At 38.0% G+C, this 25,098-nt stretch overlaps 1 protein-coding gene across 7 annotated transcripts in view; it reads left to right on the top strand.

Annotated features, from left to right (window-relative positions):
* Positions 1-25,098, top strand: part of LOC132377797 (ERC protein 2) — a 782,782-nt gene that overhangs the window by 587,714 nt on the left and 169,970 nt on the right. For 6 of the 7 annotated variants that reach the window (XM_059944157.1, XM_059944160.1, XM_059944156.1 and 3 more), the window contains 2 exons: positions 15,403-15,550; positions 20,659-20,787. The exons of the other annotated variant lie outside the window; for it this stretch is intronic. In XM_059944157.1, coding sequence (XP_059800140.1) covers positions 15,403-15,550; positions 20,659-20,787 — 277 coding nt within the window. The remainder of the gene's footprint in view (positions 1-15,402; positions 15,551-20,658; positions 20,788-25,098) is intronic. 7 annotated transcript variants of the gene reach the window in all.

Below are 25,098 nucleotides of genomic sequence, written 5' to 3'. Positions count from 1 at the left end.
ATGGCTAGAGACAATAATGTGCAACATAACTCACAACTTACAGAAGTTACTGAAATTGTACCGTGTAAAGAAACTCTATTACTATAAACAATAGAGCTAGGACTGGGTGAACATAAGTGTGGTCAGAGCACAAGTTTTGATTATGAGCTGACTTATGTCAAAATGATATGGGTTAATCACTCATTGCTTGTCTTGTGTATGTGTTCTAGAGCAGTTCTGTTTCTACTTCCAAGAAGTTTATAATCAGTTTAGCAAGCAAAAGTAGTATTTATAATGTATACAGTGTTTTTAAAAATCAACAGGTACAAGTACATGATCCACAGATGTTCTTTCAAGCCATCTGCTTTACTACTTGATTCATTGTATTTCTATTTGGCAAGAAAACCAATATTGAAATAAGTTTGTGGAACATATCACTTCAATGATTTAAAACCCTGGCTTGAATTTTGCATTAGGAATACTAGTAAGATGGTCTGTACCAAGGGAATAAGTTGAATATCCAAATCCACACATGCACAGTCAAGCTCAGAAACTAGGAAGTTTCTGTCCAATTTTCTTGTCCCTCTGGTTCACTACATGATAACTTTGGCATCAAGATACGAAGCTCGTGAAGAATCTGTACTTGTCCATTAATTACTAAGCATGTAAACAAAAATTAGGGACAATGTATTCAGGTATGTGATGCTTAAAATGTCATGATGTTAAGCTTTAATTAGGGCAAAACAAAATCTAGGACAGTGGAATATCTATTTTTTACAAATATTTAATTTCTTTTAGAATATGGTTATTTTTGGAGTTTTTAAAATTGTAATTTTTTTTCTTTTTAATCCTACCTTTTGCTGTATTTCTCAAGGTTTTTGCACTAAATTATGAACTTTAAATTTTACTTCATGATGTAGATATTAAAGGAATTTACTAAAGAAAAACCAGCAGTCTGATTAGAGCCATGTTGTTTGGCCTTGTTCAGAGTCTCTTATAGACTGCTCACTGGGAAGTGTTCTCATGACCACAGGATACCAATTGAAAGCCCTAAGAGTGTCTTAGGATTACAAGTTTTCAAATAATGAATAACGCTTTCTCTGTTACCTGATATGTAGCAAAAGCTTGAATTATTTGTCTTCTTGTACAGTTCTATCTTTTGGCTGTTGGTAGAGTACAATAAAATGCTAATCAAAGACAAAACAAATTTCTAATGACCCTGGATTGCAAAGCAATGGACCAGTAGTGTGACCTTTTGTATCACTATTTCTCCAATTTATACATCTTGTTCTGGCAATACAGAAAAATAGCTGGAAAACTTCAGCAGTTCTGGAAATATTTCTGGAGAGAGAAAGTAAGTTAACATTACTTGTAATAATATTTCATGAAAACAGGGGTAATCATAGATTATCAGATCCTAAATTGAAGAATAAGGCTATCTGGAATAAAGATGAGAGAGGGTACCTGCAATAGGGTTTGAGATAAAGACCATTGCACATACTCATGTGGGCTCCAACTGCTAAATCACTTTACCTGGAGCAAGTGATTAGAGTCAAAGCAGAAATTGTTCAATCGAGAGCAAATTTATACAGATGAAGGAAGTTAGTGGTGGAAGGAGATTGACTGGAAAAAAAATATTGCCCAAGGAACTAACTAAGCAGCCTCTATGGAGGGAAACAACAGTCGATATTTTGGGGAGATGAGGAGAAAGGGTGGATCTGGGTGAGGAGGGATAATAAGCAGATGGCAGAGGGGAGAGAGGAAATAGTGACAGAGGCTGAGAGGTGGAGACAACAGGACTGCGGGTGATGGGATCTAATGGTAAAGGATGGTGGAGCATGGAGTGATGTAGGGAGGTGGAGTAGGCATATGGGAACAGTAGGCAGAGGTGACCCAGTGAAAATGGTGATGGACAGATGTGTGGGTGGAGGAAGGGAACAAGGGGAAATGGAACATGGTGATAGGTCTGGAGGGAGTTGAGTGTAGGGACAGTGGATAGATTGGAAGAAAAGAAACAGAGGGAGAGCAGGTTAACTGAAATTGGAGAATTATATGTTAATGCCGTTGTGTTGACTGTAGACTGGCCGGGTGGAACATGAGATGTTGTTCCTCCAGTTTGCATTTATTCTCACAATTGAGGTCAAGGAGGCCAGGACAGGTGTGGAACTGGGGAGGTGAATTAAAATGGTTGGCAACCAAGAGCAGTAGAAAGCCATAGAGATTGGATTTTTTTTTACGGGAGGACATAAAGGACCTTCAGGCCATGGTATTGTAAAAGGATTGGACATCCAGGGAGAAAATGTGATACTTGGGTCAAAGAAAGTGGAACATTTTAAGAAACACACACAAAATGCTAGTGGAACGCAGCAGGCCAGGCAGCATCTTTAGGAAGATGTACAGTCGATGTTTCGGCCCTGACCCTTTGTCAGGGTCTTGGCCCGAAATGTCAACAGCGCTTCTCCCTATAGATGCTGCCTGGCCTGCTGCGTTCCACCAGCATTTTGTGTGTGTTGCTTGAATTTCTAGCATCTGCAGATTTCGTCGTAGAACATTTTAAAGTGTCCAAATGTGCAAGAGGTGATACATATACAGTACTGCGCAAAACTCAGGTATACACAGTATATATAGCTTGGGAGCCGAAGATTCTTGCACAGTACTGTAGCAATTTTATGTATTGCACTGTACAGCTGGCAGAAAAATTTCATGTCATATTTGAATGATGATGAACCTGACTCTGAAGTGGGTCTCCATTGTGGACTGAGGGTTGGAATGGCGGCAGCAAGAAAGGAATCATGGTTGAGAAAAAGGGAAGGGAGAGGGGACGAAGCAGGAATCAACAGAGAGTCATTGTGTAATGATCAATAAACCAATTGTTTGGAATCAGATTACCTCGGCTGGGTGTGTCTGCACCCGTGCTACCCTCCTTCCCCCCATGCACTCCTTCTCTGCCACCTGTCCTACATCCCCCCTGCGGCTCTTCACCATCACTGTTCCCAACATTCTGACTCCCGCTAGATTTATGAACTTGCTCCACATTGCCAATACAGTACTGTGCAAAAATCTTAGGCACCCTAGCTATATATATATGTGCCTAAGACTTTTGCACAGTACTGTATGGGGCATGGGGGAAAATAGACAAGGAGCATAAGTATCATTAGGGTGACAAGTAATCTACAGAAATCCTTAATTCTGAATCTTGTGTGCTGTTGTGTCTGTAACTGTGGCAAATTACATTCCACAGTCAAATGACAAATTACCAAAATTTCATAAAATGCCACTTGTAGCAATGAATTCTATGAATTACCAGTAAATGTGCAGCAAACATATAACTCAAAATATGTTGGTAGATATCATCAGTTAACATAACAGAGCTGATTAGATTGAAGTACAATGTTGCAACTTATTGCACTAAATACTTCAAATTAATGTATTGCCATTTTTGTCCTTTTTGAGGCATGGTAGATCCACTGTCAGGTTTCATTTGGAAAGAACAATATTTTAATCATTCAAACTCACTTTTGTGTGTTATATTATTTTATGCTTTATTTATTGCCTTTATTTTAATTAGATTACATAACAGATGACGAATGGCATCTAGAATAAAGTTCTGAGAGTTGGCTGTTTTATCTGTGGTTTCCAGAAATCCTGATCCAAGCATAAAATATTCTGTAAACGAGTTAAACATCTCCCAGGATTCAGCCAGGGTGCTCTAGGTTTCTATCACTGTCACTTCCAATTTAGCAGCCAACAAACTGATGAGTTTGTAGGGGCCTGTCACAGTCCCACTGTGAAAATCTTTTAGGAATGAATAATTTTGTAATTTCTGCAAGTCACTGTTTTTAGTGGTAACAGCTTTTTAAATAACTTATTACATTGTTCTCAATAACTGTTATTTCTGATTAGACAAATAACAAATTATTTTAAAAGAATAAATGTTGGAAACTCCATTACTTGCAAAATGAGTAAAACCATTACTACATTCCTCTGTCAGATGGGGCAGCTGCAGTGTCCAATATGTGGTTCATTCATTTATGCTTACGTCTGTGATTAAGTTGATCAGTGCTGGTTTTTAACTTGATTTGATTTAATTTTTGTAAGGCAGAACAATTCCCCAGATTTCGGGTACTGTGCTCAATTACTGAAGAGGGAGTTACTCTATTGAACCAACATACTCGCTTCCTTTTCAAGCAAGTTTCCAAATTGCGTGAAAAATTTAATGGATTATGATGTTTAAGAATAATGGACAATGGGGATGGATCGCACCTCCATCAGAGCACCTCAAACCATTCAGCCTGGGATTATTCTTCTTTTGCATTACTTAAACAGGTATGCAGATGGCTTGTTTGATTTGCCGAGCTCCTTTTAAACTTCATTTACGTTCCAATTTTAGCATTCATGACAATAGATGTTCCAATCCCTTTCCCTAAACAAGTTAAATTATATCACAGGCAGATGGAGCTCCTCCAGTACTTTTCAACCTGTGCATTCAGGGCTCTTCTCTTTAGACAACAACTGGGATGTTGGCATGTTTTGTACCAGCACTTTGCCTATAATTGAATCGAAGGTATTGCAAATTGTTTATCTTATGGCCATTGCAAGCTATGTGAGACATTCAGATCCAACTATTCATAAAGTAGCTGCTATTCAGTACGTTAGCCAGGTCTTGTTTCTGAAATTTAACATAGTCTGTGACATCTGCAAAAGCATTTTGCCATACTAAAAGCCAGAACACAAGTAGTAAAACTCTTACTGTCTGTATGTACTTTAACAATTTTGTTGGGCTTGACTTCGTTCCTATCTGCCACTTCAAATGATCTGAAGGGACGATTCTCAGCTAGAGCAGAACAAGTGGTACCCTTGGCTGATCTTGACAGCATGAGTGTCTGGTGACTAGAAAATTGCATTTTGTTACTTGTCAAAAACTGATAGAAAGCCATCTTTGGCATAGAATGGCAGAAAACTGCTTGCCAGCTCCAAAGCAAACTACTTGAGAATGAGGGAGGTTTTATGAAGTAATTCTTGGATGGGCTTTCCTGTAAGGAAGTTGGGGTGAGACTGCGATGGGTTCAAGGAAGGATTGTACTTGGTACCACTTGTCCTGCTCCAGCTGAGGATTCTTCCTTCCAGTCATTTGAACAGACAGAGCATTTCTGCTCTGGGCTTGGAAGGAATGTTGCACTGTAAGTGACCACTACTCATCCCTGTCCTGCTCTTACTGACTTCACCTGCTGGCAAGAAAGCTAGGGAATAACACTCTGTGATCAAAGATAAAACTACAGGTTCAGCTCACTTATACCTTCATTCATGAGAAGCACTTCACTGTCATTTAGTTGGCCATTTACTGCCTGATGAGGAAGCAGGTTAAAGAGGAAGAGGTCCAGCTGGGGCTTTTATAGGATGGATAGTTCTATTTTCTCTGGGCAGAGAAGAGAGAAACTTACTCCCATATTGTTTCAATTTACAGTTGGCATGAGTTCACAGCACATAACTTTTAGTAATTATGTATTTTTAATATTTGAAGCTTTATCTTTTTAATTTGTGCTCCAGTAGGGTAAAATGGGCTATTCATACTTTGATGACTGACTCACTTGCCAAATTTATGTGTTGTATAATCTAGTAAATTCTTGTGCTAAGAATGAAAGTTCATAATCTGAAAACCTAAACAATATTATTTAACTTCCTTTTGTTTCCTGTTCTTATTACCTTATCTACTGAATTGATAGCCTGCATTTACTCTTCTTATTCTCTTTGGGCTTGTTCACACTTCTTGGATTCCCCCATGACCCAGCAGTTTCCTTTTGACTTCTCCCTTTTCTTAGACCCTCTCATAAATACCCTTCAAAAAATCTTTTTCTTAAATCCTATTACTTATCTTTCTTCATCTCTCCCTTTGTCTAAACTTTCCATTTCTGTTATTTTTCTGTATTTCTGATACGGTCATATTGAATTGGATTGAATCGACTTTATTTCTTACATCCTCCACATATGTGAGGAGTAAAAATCTTCACGTTACATCTCCATCTAAATGTGCAGTGTGCAATAGTAGTAATTTATAATAAATAGTATGGTCGATATAACATAGAATACACTCAAATCAGCATGAGTTAAGCAGTCTGATGGCCTGGTGGGAGAAGCTCTCCCAGAGCCTGTTGGTCCTGGCTTTTATGCTGCGGTACCATTTCCCGGATGGTAGCAGATGGAATAGATTGTGGATGGGGAGACTCAGGTCCCCAATGATCCTATAGGCCCTTTTTACACACCTGCCCTTGTAAGTGTCCTGAATCATGGGAGGTTCACAACTACAGATGTGCTGGGCTGTCCACACCACTTTCTGCAGAATCCTGCGATTAAGGGAGGTACCATTCCCATACCAGGCAGTGATGCAGCCAGTCAGGATGCTCTCAATTGTGCCCCAGTAGAAAGTTCTTAGGATCTGGGGGCCCATACCAAACTTCCTCAATCGTCTGAGGTGAAAGGGTGCTGTTGTGCCTTTTTCACCACACAGCTGGTGTGAACAGACGACGTGAGTTCCTCGGTAATGTGGATGCTGAGGAACTTGAAGCTGTTTACCCTCTCAACCCCAGATCCATTGATGTCAATAGGGGTTGGCCTGCCTCCATTCCTCTTGTAATCCACAACCAGCTCCTTTGTTTTTTCGACATTGAGGGAGAAGTTGTTTTCTTGACACCACTGTGTCAGAAAGATGACTTCTTCCCTGTAGGCCACCTTGTAATTGTTTGAGATAAGGACAATCAATGTAGTGTCCTCAGCAAATTTAATTAGCAGATTGGAGCTGTGGGCGGCAATACAGTCATGGGTATACAGGGAGTTTCGGAGGGGACTCAGTATACAGCCCTGAGGGGCTCCTGTATTGAGAGTCAGAAGGTTGGAGGAGAATGAGTGGGCTTCCGAAGAATGTTCTGGCTTCTCCCCACAGTCCAAAAACATACTGTTTAGTAGGTTAATTGTTCTTTGTAAATTGTCCTAATGATTCGGCCAGGATTAAATTGCAGCTCATTGGGCCAGAAAGGACTGTTCCATGCTGTATCTCTAATTAAAATAAAATCAATACTCCCTTGATGTGAAAGGATCTGAGTGCCATAAGAAGAATTGTAATGAAATGAGAATTCTTGAAAGACTGAGGGAAACATACTTAAAGGCAAAGGAAGAAAATTAGACACAAAAGACAGCAAGCAGAAAGGCCCAATTGATGAGGGAAAAGAAAAATATGAAAACAATATTTAATATGATGAATGTTTTTAAAGCTATAGTTGGCTGACCTACATTGTATAATTCTATATAGACATTATATTTACTATTCAACATCCATATTTTTCTTTTAAACTCTTAGTTATGTTCAATACTTGTTGATGCTGCTATTAGATAAAAATATTATAGTAGTCTTTATCATAATGTTCCAGCAGTGCATAATATCTTCACAACTACATTTTTGAGATTATCACTGATTGTCCAATAATGGAGAAAGGGCCATCTGAAACAGGGGTGCAGCATTTTATTGTTTGTTTATAGGCTGTCACAATGGTTCTTATGGATAGTTTGATAATGTATACAACTTCAGCCTTAGGTTTCCTGAAAATGTCCCTTCACTTCCAACAGCTTTGGTCAGGCAATGCTGCTTCATAAACATTTGCTTTTACAGTACCATATAAGCCCCTGTGTATTATGAGGTGGCATCTCTGCTCATCTACACTTTGAGCATTTGGACATCTTTACTTGTATTGTTATTAATTCATACATCATGACTAAGGTATCATAAATATTAATGATTTACATTTAGATTTTAACTTAACCTTCAAATTATCATAATCTTTAAATATATCAAAAAGATATATATTGTATCGAAAGGATAGGCAGGAAGGCAGAGGCAAAGTGAAATCAAATACTTAGAAAGAGGGGACATAGGGTCAGAAGGTGTTGAATCATTGTGGATAGAGCTAAGGAACTGCAAGCGTATAAAGGCCCTGATGGGAGTTGTATACAGGCCCACAAACAGTAGTAACACATGGCCTACTAATTACAAAAGGAGATGGAAAATGCATGCCAAAAGGGCAATGTTATGATAGTGATGGGGACTTAAATATACAGGTAGATTGGGAAAATCAGAGTGCTGGATGACAGGAGAGGGAATTTCTAGGGTGCTTAAGAGATGACTTTTTAGAGGAGCTCCTGGTTGAGCTCACTAGAGGATCAGTTATATTGGATCGGGTGTTCTGCAATGAACCAGAATTGATTAGAGAGCTTAAGGTAAGAGAACCCTTATGGGAAAGTGATAGTAATGTGATCAAATTCACCCTGAAATCTGAGAAGCAGAAAATAAAGTCAGATGTATCAGCATTACCGTGGAGTAAAGGAAAGTACAGAGGTATGAGAGAGGAGTTGGTTAGAATTGATTGGAAAAGAACACTGACAGGGAAGACGGCAGAGCAGCAATGGAACAGTATATATATACATCCCAAAGAGGAAGAAGTATTCTAAAGGAAAGTTGATGCAACTGTGGCTAACAAGAAAAGTCAAAGCCAGAGGGCATATAATAGATCAAAAATTAAGTCATTAAGAAGGTAAAGGTGAAATACGAAAGTAAGCTAGCAAATAATATTAAAGAAGATACCAAAAGGGTCTTCAGATAGATGAGGTGTAAAAGAGAGGTGAAGGTGAGTAATAGACCACTGGAAAACAATGCTGGAGAGGTGGTAATGGGGGACAAGGAAATGGCAGACAAACTGAATAAGTATTTTGCATCAGTCTTCATTGTGGAAGACCCTAGAGGTATGGTAGAAGTTCCAGGTGTTGGGGGTATGAAGTATGGGAAGTTAGCATAACTAGAGAGAAAATTCTTGGGAAACCGAATGGTCTAAGATAGATAAGTCAGCTGGAATAGATGGTGTACACCCCAGAGTTCTGAAGGAGGTAGTTGAAGAGATCATGGAAGCATTAGTAATGATCTTTCAAGAATCACTAGATTCTGGAATGGTTCCAGAAAACTGGAAAATTGCAAATGTCAGTCCAGTCTTCAAGAAGGGAAAGAGGCAGAAGAAAGGAAACTGTAGGCCAGTTAGCCTGACCTCAGAGTTTGGGAAGATGTTGGAGTTGATTATTAAGGATGAGGTCTCTGGGTATTGGAGACACATGATAAAATAGACTGTAGTCAGCATGGTTTCCTCAAGGGAAAATCTTGCCTGACAAGGTTAATGAAAATGATTCCAGGATTGAATGGCTTGTCATATGAAGAGCATTTGATGCCTCTGGGCCTGGATTCACTGGAATATAGAAGAATGAGGAGTGATCTCATTGAAACCTATCAAATTGTGAAAGGCCTTGATGGAGTGGATCTAGAGAAGAAGTTTTCTGTGGTGAGAAAGTCTAAGACCAGAGGACGCAGCCTCAGAATGGAGGGGTGTCCTTTTAGAATGGAGATGAGGAAGAATTTTCTTTAGCCAAAGAGTGGTGAATCTGCAGAATTCTTTGCCACAGGCAGCTGCGGAGGGAGGCCAAGTCTTTTTGTACATTTAAGGGGGAGGTTGATAGATTCGTGATTGGTCAGGGCATGAAGGGATACGGAGTGAAGGCAGGCGATTGGGGCTGAGAGGAAAGTTAGATCAGCCATGGCGAAATGGCTTAATTCTGCTCCTATATCTTATGGTCTTATATCTGATAAGGAAGAGAGTTAGATCCTGTGCTGTCATTTTCAGATAATTATGGTACAGGCAATCAATATGGAGAACTGAATGAGCCAAATTGCAGAGAGATTTGCAAGTATCAATTTAGTGCTTTTGGTGATGGTAGCCAGTGAATTTCAGTGAGATCTGGTTAAGGAGTGCTGGTCAGAATCAAGTTTTGAATGAGTTGGAATTTTCATAGACCATTGAGGAGGCCATTGCAGAAATGTTGAGTCTTGAGGTAATGAATACTTTGATCCAACTTTTGCAAAATGACTGAAATTACTTCCCATAAAAGGCTAAGTAAATGTTTCTTAATTAAATTATTGAGAGATTTATTTCTGCAGGATGTCCCTGTGGACATTTTAGATAGTTGTTAGAGTATTTGCAAATAGGTTGTCTCAGCAAGAAGAGTGTTAAATAATGAGTAATTGAAGATCTTTGATAGAGATTTGTGAGAACTGCTTAAATAGTTCGAAGCAGTTGAAGAATAAGTTGCATCTCAGCAACAAATAGAAAATAAAATGGTGATATAACATAGTTAAATTCGCTATGCTGCCAAACAACTTTTTAATTGTTTATAACCAGCATTTTGGGGATGGTCAATACTTAAAATATTAATTAAATTTTAACTTGTAAATATTCTAAACATTATATGGTTTAATTATTATTCCTGTCTTTTATGAGGAAATAGTGCTCTGCGGGTAACAGATCCTCATCTTACTCCCACTTCTTCTATAATTAATGACAATGACAATGGTACTGTAACTATAGAGTTTGCACTGTGATTGGTACTTTATGTGGATATACTTATAAAATGGCCTTTCAGCCATTTTTCATTCAACTTTTGAAGTGCTGTACGAGCAGCTGCCCATAGCCTGTTATCTCATGTTTGTCATTTTCAGAAACTCTGCCCACTAATCCTTCAAATCATTCTTGTAATTATTCTGCTCAAAATAGTTTATAAATTAGTACAGTTACAGGCTGAGAAATAAACACAGTTTGATGATATATATTTCTGTTTCATGTTAATTCCACAGTCTGTCAAAATCATCACAGCTGGTAAAGTAACATCATTGTGATGCAAATTAAAAAGAATATTCTTTTGAACAGTTAAACCATGACCTTGCCTGGGTTTGCATCTGTGATCATAATGCATGAGAGGCCCTGGCTGTGTTCTCTCTGGTTCTTTGTTAGTCATGCCAGCCATGTTCTCTCCCCCAGTTTGCACAGTCCATGTTTTTTTTGATGTTAGATTTCAAACAGTAGCTTAACTCATTTCCAGTCTGATCTCCTAGAAGAGGTCACTGATACTTGGGAGGAAGTTGAAACAAGCTCATGTGTGGTGCAAAGGTTCCACAATAACTTCAGTGATTTTCAGAGAATTTTCCTCCAAACTGTCGTTTTTGGAAAAAAACTATGGTGCGTGGTATGATAATTATCATTGAATTTAATACTTAGCAAGACTCCTGTTACATGTAGAAGAGCACTCTACTGTTATTTTGTTTCTATAACAGTAGATGGAATTCAGTGGATTTAAGTGCATGCCTTCATATCATTAATTTTGTACTCTCACTGTTTCATTACCATTGTATGCCAAATAGATGTCTGTTGTTTCCCTTTCACATGTCTTACATATGATTTTAATAAATAGCAGTCCAATATGTTTTAACACAAACCAGTTTCGGTGATGTAGTTGAAGAACTATTTTTTCAGGATATAACAGTGTCTTATTGGTGTGCCTGGACTGTTTTTCCCTCAAACACCAGATTGCTCTTATTAGGAGTTGTCATTCTTTTCAAACCACTTTTAAACCCAAGAATGTGGTACAGACCCTAAGCATTTAAACGTGGTCATTCCTTTTGAGTACATCAAAGCCTTAATGCAAGATATAAGTAAGCTTTTCTGAATTATATTGTGTTTCAATGTGAAATATTTGTTCTATCTTGTTTAATTTTATTACAACACATTTACCAGAAGAAAGAATTTTACTAAACAGGGTTCCAGACTAAATATTTGTGGCGACTGTTGTGGTGACCTTATCAGCTTCATGGGGCATACCTGAATGGGAAAACCAGAAAAGGCCCCAAGTTCATTCTCTGATCAATATTAAATTAGCAGCAACCAGTTGTGACCTTTTCGGAAACACGATAATTGACCACTACCTTTGTGGTGAGGGAAGAGAAAACATGCAAGTAGAAGTGGACATGGCTATGACCTCCCCCACACTTCTCCAACCAAGCAGCTGAAAAGCTCGCTGATGTCCATGGCAAAACTCCATGGGCTCAGTGGATGAAGTATTGATAGGTAATTGTTAATCAGAAGCTGGAAGCTGGAAGCTGGTAATGTGTTCAGAAGAGCAGAGAGAAAAAGGCCATAATTTTGTTTTAACTATTGATGGCAGAGCAGCATTTTGTGTCATTATCAAATCTTTTTTCATTATTTCTTACCATTCCTAATTATATCAGCTTTCTACAAAACTTTGTGACTCCTTGCCATAGTGGGTGGCAACTATATTCCTTTGGTTGTTTTATGCCTTCCTTTTTATTATTTTTGACAGCTGCTAGCACTGCAGTTTTGACGTGTTAAATGCTGTTGGTGCTCTATACACCGTCTTCACTTTTCCCCCATATTTGTTTAAGAACTATCTTTTGACAGCTGTTTAGACTAGAGCTTGATAAAATAATGCACTGTATTTGTTTTTATCAGTATTCAGCAGCTTCATTTTGTGAATTTTTGCCCTTTGATAATACACTGCCTTATCTATGTTTCAAATGGTATTAAGTTTCTTTATTAAACAAAAATCCTTTTCCCTATCATTTGCCAGCTGTCTCAAGAATTGTGTTTTGCATGAGTATACCATTTTCTGTTTTATAACCATCTTAAGCTGAGCACATATTCTGTAACCCCAGACAATATTTTCTGGATTTATATTCCCCTACTCTCAAGTTGCTTGTTTATTCTGGTTCATTCTTTTTGAGTAAACTAAGAATGAAAGGATTGGGAGACAGAGCAATATTAAGTTGAGGCAGTTGAATGAAATGATTAATGTTGCGATTAGGCACAGAATCCGAGCCAGGATTCTGTGCTAGACATAGTTAATTGAATATACTAGCCAGGTCCAGATGTTTTCTTCAGATAATTGTACCAAAGGACATGGTGCTGAATTCCAGAAGAGTAATGTTGTTTACTTTCAAAGTTACAGTATGGATTAAAATATAAGAACTGGTCTTTATTTTTAAAGGAATAGTTCTCAATGGCTGGTATTTTTAACTGAAGAGGCACTTCAGATGAAGATGGCATGCACCAAATTTGTTACACAGTTATTGTTTTCTAATTCCTTTTCGTAATAGCTGGAGTTTACTTGAACAGTCAAAGCAACTGGATATTTCTTTTCATGTTTTAAGGATACTTGTAGAGTACAGTCAGACCCCCATTCATACTGTAATAAATAAAGCTGGTTTCTATCCTCTAGAAAATCTAGTACTACATAGCCCCTTTGAAATCTTTCAGGTCATTTTGAATTGGTTTTTGTAAAGTATAATAAGCAAAAGCAATCTGATAGTCTTAAATTCACATTTTATTTAAATTCCCAGGAATACTGGCAAAATATGTGGGAAAGATTTAGAATACGGTGTGTGGATTGTAAGGACTAGAAAGCACTTAACACAGTGTCAATTAGGTTTGATTTTAGCAGTTAATAAAAAATCACTTTAGGCCCCAACAAAGCTTTAGTGCCTTATGAGATAGGTGTGAAGCAGACCTATTCCTTATTTTAGGTTTTGTTTTAAAAAAAAGAAATTGACAAAGCACCCTAAGATCATATTATCTGCTGGCCACTGGAAAGAAGCTCAACTGATTTTCAAGCATAATCTTTCTAAATCTCTAGATGTTACTCTACTAATCTTGAACTTGAAACAGTCTCTATGTTCTGTGAACAAAGGGAGAAAAATGTACTAATAATTAATACACAATGATGCAATATATTTAATTTATTTTTGCTTGTTATCTAAGTATTGTGATTTGGCAAATGTTAGTTTTCAAATGAAATACCCAGAAACTGCAAATTAATAGAAAATGATTCATTAATGTAAATGTTTTTGTGCCTGTAAAATAAAGTATATAGAGGATAAAGGGACGTTTATGACAGTTTAATGACTAAGAAAGATTTAATGACACAAGTAGGGTGGCAGAGGTCTTTTAAGTGTAGTTGGTTGAGATGTTGAAAGGAGATGAATGATAAGAGTGAAGGAGAACGAGAAAACAAAGTGCTGTATCTGTGAGGTATAAATCTTTGCAGATATTGGAAATAGGAAATAAAATAAAAAGCAGGAAATTCTCAGCAGGTCAGTCAGCATCTGAAATGAGAGAAAATCAGTAAAGATTATAGGTTGATGGCCTTGCGTAATAACATATATAAAAGACAAACTATCATTTAACTGAGAAACAAAATATGTATTTACATGAAATACAGAACAAATTAGAACACTACCAATACTACTACAGTACTATAAAACTGTATATTAGTTCCTAATAGCTATCAGTGGAGGAATTCATTCAGTATACACTGCTGTGTTCTTTGATTGACTGTAAATGATTGACAGTGCAGACAACTAGTGTAGATAATGGACTGCCTTCATACAATGCTTTTGACAACTGCCTCCTCCAAATCTTAATTTTCATTGTAACATTCAAGGTGATTGTCAATACTATCAAATTATTCGTAGTTCCTAACTTGTTGAATTGTTTCATTTTCACTCCCAGCTGTTTCTAGTGTCTCCAAGTCTGACTGCTTGAAACTGCAGTGAGCAAAACAGTTCTGAATTGTCTTATCGCTTATTTCTCGCCAACTATCAGTGACAAACACTGTTTTTTGAACACAAACACATGTGACCAACCCTATTTCAAAAACTGTTTGCTGTAAGCACAGTGTCTGGCGGTCACACAAGTGCAAGCTACTGACGCTTATTAGGATCTGTTCAACAACAATCTCCTGCACCAAAAGGTGTAGGGTTCCAAATAAAGGAAGTGAATCCTGGCTATTTTCTTGATTAGTTTTTGTTTTTTAAGAGTTGTCACAAATAAGTATGAGGGGTATATATAGGATACATACAAGCAGGCTTTTTCCACTGAGGTTGGGTGGGACTACAACCAGAGGTCGTGGATGAAGGGTGAAACGTGAGAAGATTAATGGGAACATGAGAGGAAACTTCTTCATTCAGAGGGTGTGGAATGAGCTGTCAGCACAAGTGGTGCATGCAAGCTCCATTTCAGTATTTAAGTGAAATTTGGATAGGTACATAGATGGTAGTGGTATAGAGGGTTATGCTTCCAGTGCAGATCAATGGGAGGAGACAGTTTAAATGGTTTGGCATGGAATAGATGGGCCAAAGGGCCTGTTTTGTGCTGTACTTCTCTATGACTCTAAGTGGCTTCCTCAATTAACCCATAGTCCAATTCACTGGAATCCACTCTATTTTAGAAAAAATGCTCCACTAGTGCATAAGGAGCAACCGGTTGTAACTGTCCACTTCTTATTGAGAGTGAATGGTTGTTTTCTTGGGTTTGGAGATGATAAACTTGAAATCAGAAGATAGATTGCTGTACTCTGGCAAGGATTTATTTGAAGAAATGAGGATACGAACATTTCATACAAGTACATGGAGTTAAATCTCACGTGGTGACTTATCTTTAGCACTGATAGGTAATAATGATAACGCATTGACAAAACTGATCTTTGTTGCAGACAAGAAGCACTGCTGGCAGCGATCAGTGAGAAGGATGCAAACATTGCCTTATTAGAATTGTCTGCCTCCAAAAAGAAAAAGACACAAGATGAAGTCATTGCTCTTAAACGTGAGAAGGACAGACTTGTGCAACAGCTGAAACAGCAGGCAAGTTGTTATTTTATAAGGGCATCTTTTAACAGATTTTTTTCCAGCCTATGAATCTTGAGTATGGTGGGAGTTTTAGTCAAAATTATTTAGTGAAAGGTAAATGGAATGCGTGAAATGTAGTAACTACTTGAATTCACATTAACACGTACTAAAGGTGCCTGAAAACAAATATTGAAAGGATAAAATGGCATTGGAGTGTAGAAATTTGTCCTCTGTTGTTTGCACTGGACTTGCAGTGATGGTTGTATGTTTTCACTGCTTTTCTAAAATGTCACCATTCAATGCTACTGTACATATACATTTGGGTCCAAATTTTAACCCTAGTCTCCACTGGAAAAAAAACAGCACTGGTAGTATTTTGCAAGAGTTCATTTTAACTTCCTTTTCTGTTCTGAAAAGGTGGATCATTCATGCAGGTTCTCCACAATCAAGCTGGCTTACTTCAAACTTCAAAGAATCGGGAAGATACAAGTAAAACAAAATAATGGTCCCATAATACCTCCTTTTACTTCGAACAGTTTCTTGATGCAGGCACAAATGACCCAGAAAGAAAAGGATTTGATCCAAAAATGTTGTTGTTGCCCATTAGATTTGTAATTTGTTTAAAGTTGAGGATTTCAGTATAGGGAACTGCTGAGAGACCAGCTACAGGTAATTGGATATTGCAAAGATTGTGTGAGCATAATCATGCTTGTTGCAGAAAAAGATATTTAAACAGTGTTAAAGGTGACGCAGTGGAAAGAGTGCAATCTGATGTTACCTGTATTTAGAGGATGAGTTTAATAAATGAAAAAATGCTAGACTGTATATTAAACATGAAAATAACTTTAATGTGCAAAGGTTTATTGTGCTTAATGTTACTCTGTTTAGAGCACGTTTTACTTAATTGGGTTCCAATTGCCTGGGTAGACTACTTGTTGACATTAGTTGTAGCAACACCCCCGCTTTACGTAATATCTTTCAGATAGGTTAAATCTTGATTGCTCTCCAAGTCATTTAAATATCACATTATTCTTACAAAGTTGCTGCACTTATTTATTTGGTTGTAAATCTTAATAGAAAATTATTCATTTGGAAAATGTGGAATTATTTCCAAAATGGATTGAATTTTCTTTTGATTGCATCTTTTATGAAGAGTCTGAAGTAAAATCATTTCCCAAATGTTAGTATACTGAGGCTAGTTAGAAATAAAACAGAGAATTCTGCAAATGCAAAAGGTTGATTAATCTTTTAGATGTATCCTAATCAGAACGAGCTTATCACTTACGTGAGAAATACTGCAGATGTTGGAACTATCGCTTTATACTTTATGTTCGGGCAATGAGTAGCCAATTTCATTTTCAAGTTTTTTTATGACATTGCATTCCAAGAGATCAAAAGTTTATCGAGGATCTCCACCTGGTAGTACACTACATGCTTGCTGCAGTTTCACCACGATTCACAGAATTGGCAGTGATGCTGCTGATATTCTGTGAAGTTCCAGCAGCATCAACAATCCACTCAGTCATTTCTGTGCATTCCTGGTTTTGATATCCCAGTCTCTGATGCTGTCTCTTTGCACATTATCCAGAGGCGAGACAGAATTCCATTATTGTGAGGTTCAGTTTTAACCTTCAGTACTTGAAATGACTGTGTTGCTACACAGAACAAATCTTAGTCTCAGAACTCATTTCCTATTTATATTAGAATGTATGACTTTGTTTCTTAATGATCAACAGTATTATAGTTACATCCATAAGATTAGCAGTAACTTTTTTTTAATGTTTCACAGGCAAACAAGTTTTTGTACGCCTTGGTGAACACAGCTTTGCTGTGGTTGAAGAATCTGACAACTCATGGGAATGACATTTAGAACTGCCTTGGCAGTAAAATTTGGCTTAGCCCTTTATTTCCTGCTGTTTTTCTCAGAGTTAAAATGTGTAGTATTGTCTGCTCTGTGCTTTTTTTACACAGCAAGGTGTAGGGAGACTTTGTAAACCTAAAGTTTATGGAATCCTGAAAACTACTCCAAGGTTTCTTGTGAAATATTTATTCCCACATATCATCGAAACCAGATGAAAAAAAAGTCACTAAAGATTAGCCATCCAGTCAGAACACTGATAATGAATGTAGATATGATGTAAATATCCAAATGTTAAGCTTGCTTAACAATATTGAGTGCTTTATGCTGCCTATGGTTCTGTCTTATATCTGATACTTGTGACATTGTACCGCTATTTCTTTGTCCCCTTGGTTCTGGTGAGGTGCATTCCAGTGTTCATTTGATTGCAGCAGAAGGTGGCTGAGTTTGGAATCCTAGAACAATTCATTTTGATTGTAATTATAGATCCACTTTCATTCCATGGCGCCTCTTTTTTTCTCCATCATCCTTCTGTTGCATTGCCACCTCTTCAGACTCCTATTCACTTCACCTTGGTATGGCACTTTAATTCACCCCCCTCAGTACTTTATATTTACACTTCCCGTCTCTCTCTACTTCCCTGAACCCAGCTCATCTGTGCAGCATCCCAGCCCTGAAAACCTCTTGAATAATCCTGCGGCTACCCTTGGAGCCTCTCTTGTATCCCGCAGGGTACATCAGGGTGGTTGCCTCCACTTCATTATGAGCAACAGTTAGCTGCTTTATAAATCAGATTTGTCTCTTACTGATCAAATCTTATCCATCCTTGTCCTTCCACTCACTGCCAACAAATTACAAATTGTTACCATGTTTCACAGTGTCTCCCCCCAATATCCATTTAGAAAAAATACTTGTATCACATTGTAGATAATTCTCTCTATTTAATTTGCTTAATCATTCTTTCCTTTTCCTTGTCTTCATCCCCCGTAATTCCCATTTCTTACTCTCTCGCTCTCTCTCATTCTCTCTTTCTCTCTCACTTTCATATCCAAGATCATTTTGGATTTGCAGGACTGTGAAGGGCAGTGCAGCAAGTTCCAACTTGCAGTGGAAAGGAAGACAAAAATTGGATGTGGGCAAAAAGATGAAGAAAGGGGGGAGGGACAGAAAAGCAGTGATAAATGGCAAAGAGGAGGGAATGGAGAATTGGAAATTAATCCGCATAGTATAAATGGCTGTATATGCCAAATTATGTCAATGCCAGAGATTTGCTGCTGCTAATTACCAGAAATATAGGTAACTGTGGAAGCAAATGCCAGACGTGAAGCGTTCTGGATTGAAAGCAACGCTTTCAGTCACTGGATTGGGGTAAGATGAGCTGAGAGAATGGGAAATAAGTACAATCATGGAATTGCTGCAGCATTGATGGATGCCATCCAAACGATTGAGTCCATACCAGTGGTTTGTGGGACAATCCATTCAGTCCTATCTAAATGCTCTTGCTCTGTAACCTCACAGTTTTAACCTTAACATGTTTATCCCATTTCCTGTTAAAAGTCATATTTGAATCTCAAAGTTATTTTTAAAATTCTCCATATTTTTGGGCAGTGGACTCCAAATCATAACCACTTGTATTGTAAAATGATTTTTCCTTACGAGACATCTGGATATTTTGTGAATCATTTTAAAACTGTAACTTGTGCACCATGGCCTTGCTATTAGTAAGAGTGAGCAGTTCCTCTTATTTTCACGCTATCGAAACTTGTCAAGATTTTTCAGATCTCCATTAATTTTCCTCTGAACTTTAACTGCCCTCTGGATAAAAACTTCACGTTCTCAAGGCTATTCTTGCAATTGAAACCCTTCATCCTTGGAACCATTCTTATAAAGTTATTTTTTGTCAAATTTAAGTAACCTAATCTGACTTGTAAAAATGATGCCTTTTCTGTTTCAGTTCAGGTACAGAGTGTCTGGTTTGGGTATGGGATTCAGCTACTATCCAGCCTTGCTATGTTGCTCCTTCAACCTGAGGGGGGCCTCGTCTTGGCACAAGAGGAGCCCATGGACCGACATGCCTTTCATTCTCTATCACAGGGAAAGGGGAGCTGTTCTTAAACCTGATACTCAGAATTCCCTCTTCTCTAATCTTTCACCTAGAAAAACACCTCCAAATACAAACTCAATTGCTTTCTCTGTTATGCTTTCAACACCATCGATGCTCAAGTCTGTAGACCTTAATGTAAGATTGACCAGAGACTGGCCTAATAATTCACTGTGAGATCTTGCTGCATTATAATGAGCACAGTTGTATCTGGGGATCTGAAATAGAAACAGAAAACTGGTCAAGGAGCTTTTTCTAAGGGAGAAGCGTAGAGGGTGCATTTCATGATCTGTCTGAGGAAAGACCACAGACCTGCAATGTTAACTCTACCTTGTTCCCTCCACTGAGAATTTTCTATATTTTCTGTTTTTATTTAACTATTTGCAACTGGTAAGTGAATGAGTTAACCTTGAACCAATGTGCTAAATAAAAATACAGTTATGGAATTATAATAGGAAATTATTTTCAGATATTTTCTAATTGATAATCTGTCTTTTTAGGATGACATAAAACTTAGGAAGAATAAAAGCCTAAAGAGTTACTGCATATTGTTTCTAATGGTAGTCAGCATTGAATCTAGTGCTAATGCTGTACCCTGTTTCCAGATGGAAGAAAGCATACAAATGATTGATGCTCTGGATACACACCCCAGGCTTATGGTAGAAGCTATTGTTGTATATTGTAGCTTTCTGAATGAATAAACTATGCAGTATTATTTTCTTGCTAATATTTTCTAGGATTAATTTTCATTAACCAGGTTAACCTCTACTTGCCAAAGCAAGATGATCTAATTCAAGGATTTGCTTTTGAATGTGATTAAATGAAAGCTTTCCCTATTTTGACTGAGATATTGCTTTCCTACAACTATATATTTTTGTTAAAGACTGTTTTTGCATGACAACCTGTATACCAGTTGCATTGCCATAATTTGCAGGACAAACAAGCATTGGCTGTTAATGGACTGTTTACTCTCTCTTTCTTTAGTGGAGCTTTTACAGAATGATAGTACAAAATTATGCAGAATTTAAGCATGCTACTTTCATTACTTCATTTGTTTTAGCAAATGGCTATGCTTTGGATTGATTTCGATTTCAACGGCATTTTGGCTTGTAGCCTATTATAACTTGCGGAAAAATTAGACTTTAATTCCTTTTCTTTCCTTAGACACAAAATCGGATGAAACTCATGGCGGATAATTATGATGATGACCATCACCACCATCACCATCACCACCACCACCATCGTTCACCGGGAAGATCACAGCACAGTAACCACAGGCCCTCTCCTGATCAGGTGAGTACCAGCCATATGTTAAATTCCACTTTGCTTCCAAGTCAAGTTAGAAAAGTTAGGGCCAAACACAAATGATGTCTGCTCAACCATTATCATAAGTGCTCTTCATTTCAGTCAACAAGGCAAATTTATTCCGTGCTTGCTATCTGTACTTATCTGCCATCTGAATAGTCCCAGCAGCTACATTTGAGGAATTGAAAGGCTAGTCTTTGTTAGTGTTGCCCTATTATGTAAATATTGTGTTGCATGTTATTTACACTCACTTGTCAAGATGATTTACTTTGCTGTTACTGATGCTTACAGTGACAATTTGTTCCTAATCCCTCAAGCAATTACTATGCATGGCTCATGCTGGAATTTTAAACATGTACTTTAATATTAAAATTGTTTCTCAAAGGATTAGCACTTATAATATCTAGCTAATTTAATGGTTTTATTTGCTGATAAAATGGGCTTCTGTGAAAAATGCTGCTACATGCATTCATTTTGTTGGTAAACCAGTGTATTTCAAAATGTGTTCCTTCCAGGATTCTGATGTTTTCAATTATATTGTGGAAATGTCTTTGCCTTTTCTTTTGTGTGAATTGTTCCTTTATTGGTCACCATTAACCTGTAGCTGAAGACTTAGGAAAAGGTTATCTTCTTCTGCCTGGGTAATGAAGGCAATTAGCTTAATTCCAATTTGGTTGTTCAACTATTATTCAGATTTCAAGCCTTGAATGTAAGTTAAAATCATGCAACATCAATAACATATTTATGGTAGTCAGTAGAATGTGCCCTGGTTCACAAGTACAGAGGCTTTGATAATATTTCAGTTGACACAATGCATGAAGAATAATAAATGTGTAGGTTGCAAGAGTTCATGTGTCAAACTCGTTTGAACACCTTTCAAGTCTATCCGATCTTATCCATTGAGAATATCAATTTGACAATCTTCCATTTGTTTCCCAGATGAACCCAATTTCCTGGTCTCAAAAATCCTTCTTGCATCTGTCCTAAATTTGCCCTCCAAAACTCATCACCCATAATATCCCTGCAGTTCTCGCTTATTTATAAAGATGGATTGCAGTTTACTGCACTGTACTTCTTCAAGTACGAGGTCCCTTCCAATTTGTATTTCTTGATGTCTGATGAGTTTAAACTTTATATTCTCAAGGGAACATAGGGTGTAATATAAAAGGATAAGAAAAGGCATAAACCATTTAGTGTTTTGACCCTGTGCAATGCTTATAGTGATTGTGGCAAGGCGGTGACTAGACTTCAGTTAATGCCTTTAATTCCTCTTTGGAGTAGACATAATTCTGCCCGGTGCCTTAATATAGGGCACCTCCACTGACCTGCAGAGGAGAATGATCCAGTTGTCATAGGTCATGTGGGTACCAACGGCGTAGGTAGAGATCCTGCTGAGGGAATTTGAGCAGTTAGGGACAATATTAAAGCACAAAACCAAAAGCACAATAATCTCTGGTTTGTTACCTGAGCCATATGCAAAATGGCACAGGTTAATGCAGCAGAGCGTGAAATTTGTAGGATTAGGAGAAGTGGGTTCGAATTCATAGGACATTGAGACTGGTATTGGGAAGGAGGGAGCTGTTCCAACGGAATGGACTCCATCTAAATGGTGCTGGGACCAGGGTCCTGGCACATTGCATAACTAGGACTGTGGATGTGGTTTACTGGGTTGAGGGCTGTTCAACACTTTGGAAAAGCAGGGATAGAGTAAAAGAAAGGGAGCGTGCAGGAGAGGTTATGAAAGCCTCCAGACTGAAAAATAAGGTTTCATTCCAGGTAACATGGAAACAAAATTGAAAAGGATGGTGAATTCAGTGCTGAAGGTGTTATATTTGAATGGACTCTTTATACATAATAATGTAATAATCTTGTAAGTGCATTTAGAAATTTGCAGGCATCACTGAGTCATGACTGAAAGGAGATCACAGCTGGGAGCTTAACTTCCAAGGATATACATCGTTTCAAAAGGACATGCAGGTGGGAAGAGGTGTAAGATGGCTTTGTTGGCAAAACATGAAACCAAATCCTAAGAAAGAAATGACGTAGGATCAGAAGGAGTAGAATCCTTGTGGGTAGAGATGAGAAACTGCAAGGGTAAAAAGACCCTGATGGGACTTATTTGCAGGCTTTCAGGAATTAGCCAGAATGTTGGGTAAAAATTACAATAGGAGGTAGAAAAGGCATGTAAGAAGGGCAATGTTATGATGGCCATGGGGTATTTTAATATGCAAGCTGATCTGGAACATCAGTTTGTGAAAATCCTATGAGGAATTTGTAGATGCCTATGAGATGGCATTTTAGAGCAGCTTGTGGCTGATCCCACAAGCGAAAAGCAGTTCTAAGTTGGATGTTGTGTAATGAACTAGATTTGATTTGAGAGCTTAAAGTAATGAAACCCTTCGGAAGCAGTGATCGTAGCATGATAGAAATTAGCCCTGTATTTTGATAGGGAGAAGCTAAAATCAGATGTATTAGTATTATAGTAGAGTCATGGGAACTACAGAGGCATGAGGGAGTAGCTAAGGTTGATTGAAAGGGACACACAAGGATAGTGGTAGAGAAGCAATGGCTGGAGTTTTTGGAAGCAGTTCAAAAGATGTAGGATCAGTTCATTCCAAAAAAAGAAGGCAACCATAGCGGCAAGGAAGTCAAAGACATCATAAAAGCGAAAGAGGGTGGGAAGCTTTTTAAAATCCAAGAGAAGGCAACTAAAAAATAATAATGGAGAGAAAAGAGGAAATATGAAGGTAAGCTAGCCAATAACATATAACAGGATATCAACTTTTTGCAGATCTGTAAAGAGTAAAAGAGAGGTAAGAGTGGATATTGGACCAGTCGAAAAAGACACTGGAGAGGTAGTAGTGGGGGATAAAGAAATGGTGGACGAACTGAATGTATTTTGCATCAGGATTCAATGTGGAAGACACCAGCAGTATGCCAGATATAAAAAAGTTTCAGTTGCTGTTACTCAGGAGAAAGTGCATGGGGAGCTAAAAGGTCTGAAGGTAGGTAAGTCACCGTGACTAGATAGAATAAACCTCAGGGGTTGGAAGGAGATAGTTGAATCGATTGTGAAGGCATCAGTAGCGATCTATCAATAATCTCTGGATTCTGAAATGGTTCTGAGGAACGGGAAAATTGTAAATGTCACTCCGCTCTTTAAGAATGCAGGGAGGCAAAAGACAGGAAATTATAGACCAGTTAGCCTGATCTTTGATGGTTGGAAAGATGTCAAAGTCCATTATTAAGAATGAGATTTTGGGATACCTTGAAGCCTATGATGAAATACTGCAAAGTCAGCATGATTCCCTTAAGGGGAAATCTCACCTGACAAATCTGTTGGAATTCTTTGAAGAAATAATAGGCAGCATTGACAAAGGGAGAGTCAGTGGACGTTGTTTACTTGTTTTCTCTTCAGAAGGCCTTTGACATATTAGGCTGCTAAACAAGATAAGAGCCCGCATTATTACAGGAAAGACTCTTGCATGGACAGAAGATTGGCTAACTGATAGAAGGCAAAGAGTGGGAATAAAGGAAGCTTTTTCTGGTTGGCTGCCAGTGACTAGTGAAGTGGGTGTTGGGTCTGCTACATTTCAGGTTATATGTTAATGATCTGGATGATAGAATTTAAGCTTTAGTGGCCCATTTTGCAAATGATACAAAGATAGGTGGAGGAGTGAGCTATGTTAAAGAAGCAGGAAGCCTGCAGAGGGACTTGGAGAGAATAGGAGAACGGGCAACAAAGTGTCAGATGGAATACAGTGTAGGGAAGTGTATGGTCATGCACATTGGTAGTAGGAATAAAAGCTACTACCAATATTTTCTAAATGGGAAGTGAATTTAGAAATTGGTGCAAAGGTACAAAGGATGCATAGCTTTCCCTAAAGGTTGGGTTGGTATTAAGGAAGGGATTCGATTATATGTTTTTTATTTAGAGATAAAATGCAGAATAGGCCCTTCTGGCCCTTCAATTTCAACCCTAGTCTGATCACGGACAACTTACAATGACTAATTAACCTACTAAGCGAAACATCTTTGGGAGGGAACTGGACCACCCAGAGGAAACCCACATGTTCCATGGGCAGGACGTACAAACTCCTTACAGAGGAAGCTGGGATTGGACTCTGATGCACTCAGCTGTAATAACACTAACCGTTAAGCTACCGTACCATGGTGCCCAACTCAAGATGAACGTGTGCAAAATGCTGGAGGAACTCAGCAGGTCAGGTGGCAGCTATGGAAATGATATATCTGCTGGGAAATCCTGCTCTTATCGGATGGAGTGAAGTTGGTTCTCAC

Source organism: Hypanus sabinus, chromosome 19 (assembly GCF_030144855.1).
Source record: "Hypanus sabinus isolate sHypSab1 chromosome 19, sHypSab1.hap1, whole genome shotgun sequence".
Lineage (NCBI taxonomy): Eukaryota > Metazoa > Chordata > Chondrichthyes > Myliobatiformes > Dasyatidae > Hypanus > Hypanus sabinus.
This window is presented reverse-complemented; position numbering and strand designations above follow the sequence as displayed.